At 37.7% G+C, this 9718-nt stretch overlaps 1 protein-coding gene across 2 annotated transcripts; it reads right to left on the reverse strand.

Moving 5' to 3' along the window:
• Positions 1 to 831: 831 nt before the first annotated feature.
• LOC113299215 lies at positions 832 to 9329 on the reverse strand. 2 transcript variants are annotated; one of them, XM_026548198.1, is made up of 6 exons: positions 8254 to 9329; positions 4747 to 5419; positions 3102 to 4479; positions 2847 to 2930; positions 1177 to 2097; positions 925 to 1097 (listed from the first exon to the last, which is right to left on the reverse strand). In XM_026548198.1, the coding sequence occupies exons 1-6, from the start codon at positions 8930 to 8932 to the stop codon at positions 1056 to 1058; spliced, it is 3777 nt and encodes a 1258-aa protein (XP_026403983.1). In that variant the 5' UTR covers positions 8933 to 9329; the 3' UTR covers positions 925 to 1055. The 2 variants fall into 2 exon arrangements, with proteins under 2 accessions (XP_026403982.1, XP_026403983.1); XM_026548197.1 differs by having other exon boundaries at positions 832 to 2097.
• Between the last annotated feature and the right edge of the window lie 389 nt (positions 9330 to 9718).

Raw genomic sequence — 9718 nt, forward strand, 5'->3', positions numbered from 1 at the left:
CCAAAACCTCCTCTACTACTTCATTCTCTTTCTTACTCTCAATTATTTCCAAATCCCACTCATATAAATCAACTAACTAATTTAACTAATCTAATCGTTTCAATTAAACTAGTGTTAATCATTGCAGGGGCAGTTTTGTCATTCAGAAAATACAAGGTTAAAGGATGGCTTCTTTTACTTCAAAATGACCTAGCTTTTATCTCATTAGGTATACCCCAATTAATTTGGGTTTACCCCAATCTCGTCAGGTTTGGAAATGGTTCCGATATTATTATCTTAATACTCCCTCCATCCTAGTTTAGATGCTAAAATTGATGATTTTTTTTGTCCTAGAATACTTGTTATACTTCATATTTTTCCACCTTTTATCCTGATTTGCCCCTAACTCGGAATCATGCCATAATTTGGAGAATTGTGTATTTCAATTTTCAAGTCACACTCTTAAATACTTCTCTCTATATATTTCTTCTAATTTGATTTTTTCCAACTAAACAACAAAAACCTAGACATCTAAAAAATGGGAATATTAAATACCAACCTAGGGTAATTGTGGGAAAAAAACTTTTCTTTTTGTGTTTCTTAATCTTTGTGCAAAATCCTATTTTGGCATCTAAACTAGGACCGAGAGAGTATCTTTTTTATGCTCTACTTTCTCCTTCCAAGAGTCTTATTCGCTTTAGGATTGGATGTGTACATCTCTTACGAAAATAAAATAAAGTTTGAAAGACTCACCTGCCAGGAACAATGAGGCGAGCATGAAGCAGAAATCCATAATCAATCATAACTGACAAGTCTTGCAAGACTGGCCGGCAAGTATCACGAAACTGCTCATGACAAAAAGCTCAGACTATACCATTTAATTTGCAGAAAGGAAAACAACACAGACATGGTTGGGTGATTTCATCAGCAAAATAGATGAACGAATAAGGAAGCACAGACAGTTCTGAATGAGAATTGATTTCTAAGAACAGAGCTGAATAGGTTTCAATGTGTATTTTCAGAAAAATTATGTATCCGACTTAGACTTACTAACCTACATTCAATGGACTCTGGCATCAATGGACTCTCACAACCCTCTGAAGAACCAGCAATAAACCCTGTGGAAGGAGAACCACAATTAGCATTTGTAAATGACTTTTGTTCCAATGGAACATGACTTCCTTCGCAGCTGCTTACCCTAACGATCTCCTCTTCGATGAATGGATATTCTGTAGTAGCCAGTGAAGATTGTCCATGAATAGATGAACGATCCGACACCACCACCTCCTCCTTTGCTTTCTCGAGAATGGGCTCTGCTGTCTCCTGGATTGAAGTTGTATCTGGCTCTTGTTCTTTCTTAACAAGAACTGCACATGGCTCCATATTCGGGTCGCAAGTTGAAGGTTCCTCTTCCATTATATCCTGAAAAGATGTTGGACCCATCTCCTCTGCCGACTCTGATATTGCCACCTCCAGTTTCTCTTGTTTGGGAGCCAGTACTTGGTCCTCAAGATTCTCCAGATTGAGATTCGGTGTATGTTTCTCAGATTTATCCAGCTTGGGAGTCGGAAGTAGCTCCATCATGTCCTGATCAGAAGCTACACCAGGTTCCAGACTCTCAAAACCGAAAGCTGAACCTGGTTCTTGCATTTCTTCATCAGCCGTACAACTTCCTCTTGGCTGACGTTTCTTTTCTTCGGTAATTGTAACTAGATTAACATTCTCCTCTAGAGAAGCTGAAATTGGCTCTAACATATCATGACCAGTGTTTGGAACCGGCTGGAGTTCCCCATTGTCAATAGTTGGAACAGTCTCGAGTTTCTCCAGCTTCATAAATGGAACAGGTTCAAGTTGTACTTGATCAGTAGTTGAAACCGACTCAGGTACTTTCGCTTCCATGGCCGAAACCAGCTTGAGTTCTTCCTCTTCATTGGTAGGAATATGCTCGAGATTCTCCCCTTCAGCAGTTAGATCTTCCTCCTCATCAGTGGTTGGAATTTGCTCTAGTTTCTCCCTCACATAAGTTGGGTCTTCCAAATCTTTCAATGTGGGGAATGGAGTACATCGCTGTATGACTTTCATCTCATCAGCCTGCTTCCTGTAAAAGCCTATCGCTCTCTGAAAATAAATGATCTCAGTCATCAGCAAGACTACTGTGATTACTTTTGACATCACTGGAATGTGTATAAAACACTACATAAACTTTTACATGGAAAGAATGAGACATGGTAGAAACATTACACGGATGCCGTCTGTAACTCCTTATTTTTCACACCAAGGTTTGCATAAAAAGTTTACTAATCTGTTCTCTAATGAGGAACAAGCCCCTGTTCATTAATTTTCAGAATTTTTGAGTTTGAAATTTGGAATTACATATTTAAGTCTGCCAATCATAGGGGAAACCTGATAAAAAGAATATACCAGCTGAAATGTTTATAAGTAAAATCACTTAACAGCGAATAAGGCTTTATCTGAAGTCCAACTTTGACACGTGAAGCAAAAAAATCAGTCAAAATCCACGTCTTAGATTCAAGTGTCAAGAGACCATAAAATTTCAGCAGTAAAGTTACAGTTAAGCAAACGCTACCTATGTAACCTTTAGGAGTTAAAGACCACTGGCATTGAAAAAAAAAAGATAAAAATAGAATTGTCTATGCAGCTGCCATGAATGCCCTACATTCTAAGAAACACATTAACTAAGAAGTTTATTTAGATTCTGTCCATCAAAGCAAAAAAAACCATCGCAACCTAAACAAAACGATGACTAGCACACATTTTTTATTCTATCAGTAAGTTAAAACTTGAATTGATGTGAATTTAAGCATATTCAAACAAAAATAATTTGGATAAATCATGAATGATAATACCTGAAAGATAGATTCATCGATCTTGGAGAAGAATGAAGCACTCTTAATGGCATTGGAGATCCTCACACCTGATTGAACACGCTCCTGTGACACGAAAAAGAATAAAAGAGAATCAAACTCCCCCCACGTCAATTTCAAAAATAACAGAGGCTAAAGAGAGAATTTTCATATAATATTCTACCTCCATATAATTTCAACAATAAAAGAGGCTAAAGACAGTATAGAGAAAGAGAGAATTTTCATATAATATCCTACCTCCATATAATCATGCCCTTCAGTATCATTACTGACAGAAGCACCTTTGTCCTCCAACAAGCTAATGCAATTATCATACAACTCAGGATGGCAAAGATCTACTGATGTATCAAGCTTACAGAGATAAACACCACAAAACTGAGGAGCACCTTCATCTGCTACATTACGAATTGACCGGGGAACTTCAGGAGAGACATTTTTTGCATGTGCGTTAAATTCATTAACCTCAATGCTTTCCTCCTGAAAAGAACCAGGACGATTACTCTCATTTTGAGGCTGCTGATCTGAAGGTCCGGCAGATGCTTCTGATGAGACTAGTTGTGGATGATCCTCTTTCTGGGATGCTGCTGACGGCAGCTCCATGTTAACGCTGATTTTTTGTCCCTTACCCAGTTCTGCATTTGTCTCCCACCCTCGGCTACCTAATGGGTGCCTATTCTGATCCCAATCTGGCATCCCGTACATCTGAGCCTCATCCCCCAAAACCCTGTTACTTCCATCCCATCCTTGCAGATGAGAAGGGAATGGCCCATCCGGATTCCTCCACACATATGAACGCCCATGGCTGGAAAACCTATCCACATCAGGAATATATGGAAGACCCGAATGGTTTAAATCCATAGCAGGTCTAACCCCAAAGAAATGTGCAGGAAACTGCTGCATCAATGGATGAAACCTTCCAGGAGGTGGGCCATGTGGATATGGAATGAAACCATTTGTTACTGGCGAAGGCCAACTTGGCAACCCTTTCCAAGCGTTTCCCAGTCCCCTCCCAGCATTGGGATCACCATACCTCCTATAGCGGTTATTGAGCTTCCCTCTACTATCTTCCTCCATTACTGAAGGGCTAACAACAACAGTCCTGAGTGAAGGTGGTGGTGGCGGAAGAAGAGAAGATGATGGGTTTCCCAGGAAGTGGCCTGATCTATTAACTGATGATGTATCTCCATCTGGTTGAGAAAAATCATCAACTGATGGTTTCTCTGAAGGCAAATCCCGAATTCTCCTCTCCTCGTTAGCAGAAAGATCCCTAACGTCCTTTGCACCAATACTTCTCCCTCCCGCTTCTTCAACATCCAAGCTCCTCCTCAAAGTAGATTTGTTTGAATATCTACAATCATAACTTGATGATGAGGGAGATTTCTCTATAATAAGCTTGGGCGATGGCAGTGCATCAGATCTTCGAGGCCTCTCATTAGGCATCTGACGCACATAGTTTTCATCCTTCTGAATGGGTTTCTCCAAAGAAATACGCTCAGATGTCCTCTCCAAAGCTCCAGAAGGACCGGTAAGATCTCTTGAAGATGCAACATTTGTACGAAATCTTTCCTCAGATACAGTGTCCCTATACTTTGATTCTGCTTGCTTTGCGTTATATCTAAGGACACAACAATAATAGAAACATTTACAGGGATTGAAACCTTAATAGCCAAATATACCAGAATTACAGTTAATGATGCAGAAAAGAAAACAAAAACTGTACCCGCATAGACGAGTTTCAATACCAGAATTAGAATTAATGATGCAGAAAAGTAAACAAAAACTGTATCCGCATAGACGAGTTTCAAAAAGTACTTTTTTCTGACAACAATAGTAATGTACTGATTTTGAAAACATATGCTACAATAAAGAGAATCAACATTACCTGTATTGATCTTTCACAGCATGAACATTAGAACTGGGGGATGTATTCCATTTACTAGTGCTAACATTAAAATCTACATCAAGATGACGTGATTGAGACCTTCCTCTCTCAGCAACAGATGATAATCTGCTACCACTCGAAGGTTTTTTCTCCATGTCTGCACGACGCTCCACAGAGTTGGGAGATTTGATGCCATGGTGACCCTCGTTTTCCTTCATGATTCTTTTCTTCTCCTTGACATCTTTATATTTGATGCCTACTTCATCGTGATGCGAGCTTCCATCAGGTTCAGGGTCATGTGGCCTAGACCTTTTGATTCGATTTTCTTCAGTCTTACTGTCGTCCCTGAAATGTCTAGTGTCATATCTGTCACTGTGATCCCTTGAGGAGAGGTCATCTCTGTATTTATCATCTCGTCTGTGGTCCCGGTTAACATCTTCTCGATACTTATCTCTATATAGATCATCTTTGGACTTATCCCTGCCAGACCTTTCGTCTTTATCCTGCCCACTCTTAGTGCGATCATCCTTTGAGGAAAAATATTTATTGTTACACTCACTTATATCATCTTGATATTTATCCTTGTCAACAGAGCCATCTCTCCGTCTCCTAACCCGCTTGTCATATTCCTTTTCTAAGTCAGGATTGCGTACATCATCTTGTACTTGCCAGTCTGATTAGAGAACATAACAAAACATATGAACACAATGGCACATATTTAAATAAGAAAACTTAAGGTTCCAAACCATTCCTCAAAAAAAAAATCTATGCTTTTACCACTCTTTTTGACATATAACACGTCAACAAGAGTCAGAGAGACAAAAAGATTTACGAAAACTGGCAAAGAGGTACTATTCCCAACTACCTTTACTACATAACCGCATTTAAAAAAAATGGAGTGCCTACAATTTGTTATGGTCTTTGAGCTAACACATAATGGGCACAACAATAACATTTAAAAGATTGAAGATATCTTAATATAGTATAAGTAAGGTATAATTCACGATCTGCAAAAATGAAATAAAATCAAGAATCTCTTTTCAAAGGCTGCGAGGGGCCAATATACAGACACGCCTCATGTTAAATGATGCACAGAATATAAAAAATCACGAAAAAAGAGCTAGAGTGAAACAAAAACTAGAGTCTATATGAAACCCAATCCATATTTTCAACGGTCCCCACCATGAACTTCATAAGAACTACTAGACCACAAGGGGCTGCCATTAATGTACATAGCTACAATTGCAAACTGATTGATACAGAAATTCTTCTCCAATGAACAGTTCATACTATTGATCTATTGACTGTTCTACAAAAACAGTCCATCTTAATCTTTACTAAAACATTGACTACGGATAAACCAAAATTTGGCCGAAAAAATCTGGGGAATTCTTCTTTCTAAATATTTACACACCCACAAAGCTCAAATAAGATCAACTCATTCAAGTATTTATTGGCTAATCCAACTCTACGCATGATCTGCTTTCCAAACATATACTAAACAAATAAAGCGAGCCATTGTTTTGGGGCGAAAAATTATTCACACACAAGAGACGTACACAATTACTAGTAAAGCGACCAGAAAACTCAAATAAATTTGCATACCTCAAGAACTTCAACAAAATAGTCTCAGATAGACAAAGTGATTTCCAATTCCTAGAGACTAGACTTAACTTCCTTCATTCATGTATGCATTTTCTTATGTGCTGCACAGCTACAGCTCTTAGTCTATCTCAGAGAAGCTGTTTAGTTTGATACATATTACTATAAGTTGAAATGGGTAGATTTTAGATAAATGGTTATGGTCATACTATTTTTATGTATTTAAGGAATGAGCTCTGAGTGTCTTAGCGAATCACTAATTTTTCTGGCTTATTCTAATTACCCATATAGGAGTCCACAATTTTAGGAATATACACATGGCTGTTTAAATCCATGCGAGGGAAAGGAAAGTTCTAAGCAAATTATCCCTCTAATGGTATAGTACATAGCGTAAAAGATGCACTTCACTCTTAATCATGTTATACTAACAAATCCAAATAAAATCAAAGTCCTCTGTAATAAATAATCAGGTTGCATGAAGTAGCCTCAGAAGCAGCACATACCAAATTATCAACTTTAATTAGAATACTTGATTATTTACGGTATGCGCATTCAAGTTACCAGCAACCAATATAATATGTAGCTTTGAATAACCAACGTTGAGAATGTTGCAATCACATCCAAGTCACTTCCTCTTAAGATAGGCATGGAGCTTACAATGAAAAAAGGTTCAGTTATGTACAAAATGACTTAATTTAAGTTCTAGTGTAATTTGTTTTTCTACGTCAAATGATAGTCCATTTACTATGTAACAGCGTACTTACACATGGATGCTAGTAAAAGAAAGCGAGTTACGGCCACTAAAACATACAGGAGTGAGGACATGAATATATTTTAGGTGGGTGCATTGCTACACAAACAATAACAAGGTTCTTGGCAGCTAGAACAAAGACATCTACAGGTGAACGTTTTCAACAGTATATACGAAAAAGTAACAATAATTGGAATGGCACCTAAGCGCATCATAAGTATATATGGTATTGGTATAGTTCACTCGCATAAGGTCAGCTGGGTGGAATCTTTGTGCTTCAGGGAAAATAACAAGTGCACATGTCACAAAAGCAATCAGCTTCAAGCATGCTGTAAACTGGGCTGAGGAGAGGGAAAGCAAGAAGTCCCTATCTCTTGGTGATGGTAAAGGGATCATAGATGCTTTTCATAACAGAAGTAACCGGGTCTCGAGGAGAGCAAAGTCGATTATACAAGACATCTAATCAATTACTTGTTGGTTCCTGGGAACTGATTATTTTTTTTTTTTGTTAATAGATGTAGATATTGCAGATAAGCTTGCAAAATAATTTAGAGAAAATTCTGATCATGATAATCAGAAGAGATACTAAGTTAGTATGTATAGCCAATGTAAACGCTGACTTTTTAATATACTACCAGTTTAATCAAAAAAAAATAAAGAACTATAGGTAATGATTTGCCTAGCCCACCAATTTACCATACAGGATACCTTGGATGTAGATCTCAATGCTGGAAACTTGTATCATCCAACAACTAGAAATTTCCCCTCTATGAATACCCAACTTCAAAATCATTTCAACTCGCACCAGAATTTCTAAATCTCTCTAGAATTTCTTAATCTCTCAATATTCTTCTAATCTAAGACAAACAACCTAACACAATAACAAATGTTACAATGTCCTAACCACTTGAACAACAAATTGGGTATGTGCTAACTGCTAACTTGAGATATAAGTTATGTACAATTCTGTGAGTTTACAACACAATACTCTTACAAAATGGACAATGAACATATCTTCCAAACAAATGCATCTCCATCCGTTCCTACAAGACTGACGGTTTCGTTTTGCTTGCTAAATGATGCATCCTATGTGCGGATCCAATTAACAACAAAAAGTAACCACATAAAGAAAACAACAAGACAATTGAACTTACCATCAGTTTCTACCTCTCGCTTTCTCGATCGTACTTCTTCAACATGCAGTGACTGAGATCCACGTTTCCTTCCCGATTCACCGTCTTCACTGCCTCTTCCTGGTACAGCATCAATTAAAATTTCCTTCTTCGAGTCTCTAACTTTCCTTTCCTTATCTGCCCCTCTTTCTTTTCCTTCTTTATACTCATAAACTTCTTTCCTACGTGAATCCTTTTCCGACTTATACTTGATTTCAGTTTTAATACATCCAATTTTCTGAACTTCATCACTCTCAATTACTGCATTGTTCTCTTTCTTCAAACTCTCATTTCTCCTACTGGACTTGTGACTACTTGAATCTACTAAGGCCTTAATTTTGGTAAATGTTTCTGGATCAATTTTCTCTTTCTTCCGTCTATCTTCTTCAACACCCTTCCACCGATCACTATTATCAGTCAAATCAACCCCTTCCTTTCGTCTCTTTGAAGCAACATAATCTTCAGAAAAATCAACATTACCATCTTGGGAATGTCTTCGTTTTTCTCCTGAGGCCATATCCCTAGAAACCCTAACCATATTATCGTCCCCACCATTCCTACTTTTTAAGTTCACATCTTCTTCAGAATCAGACCTTTCTCTAACATCCTTTGAACTATGTTTCGATTGTTTATGTTGTTTGTGTCGAGAACTTCGCGGCATGATAGCAATTTAACCCAAACCAATTGAAACCCTATACTTAAATACGTTTTTTCAGATTTAATAAAACCCTAGATTGACTTAACTTTGCAATCTGCAAATAAACCGAAGTCAAACAAACAGTACACCGACAATATCACCGGCAAGTTGACGGAATAATGGCCGGAGCAAAAGTACAGACCTCCTTTCTGGATCTTTAATAAAATGGTATTTTGGGTGAATATTTAGATCTGAAATGAACAGGGCTTTTCAAGGAAAACAAGGGAGGAGGGAAAGTGAGATTGAAGATAAAAATACGAAGATTACCGAATTGGTATATAGAAATGAATTAAATAAAAGAATCTGGAAAACTGATTATAGAGAGAGACAGAGAGAGGGGAGGAAAACTACCAAAAAGAAAATAAACTTCCTCGGCTTTTCGAAATCAAAACGAAAAAAAAAAAACAGATAACTTGCTGTTGCATGACCAAAATACCCTCAGACAATATATTTTATTTATTCATGTTCATGTGTACCGGGACTCATGGGCTCAACCGTTGCCTTTGGCGCTGGAAATTCTGGATTTGGCCGCACCGAAGGCTCGTGTGATATTGTCTTATCCAAGGCATATTTCCATGGGCATGTCAAACTCTATAGTTTGCCATTTTAGCACCCAGTATGGATACAACAAAGTGGCAAAAGTATATGTTAAAGTATCAAATATACCACTTAGACATACACGACAATATTTCTTAGACATTCACGATAGAATTCTTATCGAGCGATAGAGAGTCCATCGCTCGATTGTTA

This window comes from Papaver somniferum, chromosome 7 (assembly GCF_003573695.1).
Source record: "Papaver somniferum cultivar HN1 chromosome 7, ASM357369v1, whole genome shotgun sequence".
Lineage (NCBI taxonomy): Eukaryota > Viridiplantae > Streptophyta > Magnoliopsida > Ranunculales > Papaveraceae > Papaver > Papaver somniferum.

Bases quoted from the DNA above. Each gene is read 5' to 3' on its own strand.
- LOC113299215 (XM_026548197.1), bottom strand. From the start codon at position 8,932: ATGCCGCGAAGTTCTCGACACAAACAACATAAACAATCGAAACATAGT. The intron at 4,480-4,746 runs GTAATGTTGATT...TTGTGTCCTTAG, and splicing joins GCTGTGAAAGATCAATACAG to ATATAACGCAAAGCAAGCAG. The intron at 2,931-3,101 runs GTAGGATATTAT...TTCGTGTCACAG, and splicing joins AAGGGCATGATTATATGGAG to GAGCGTGTTCAATCAGGTGT.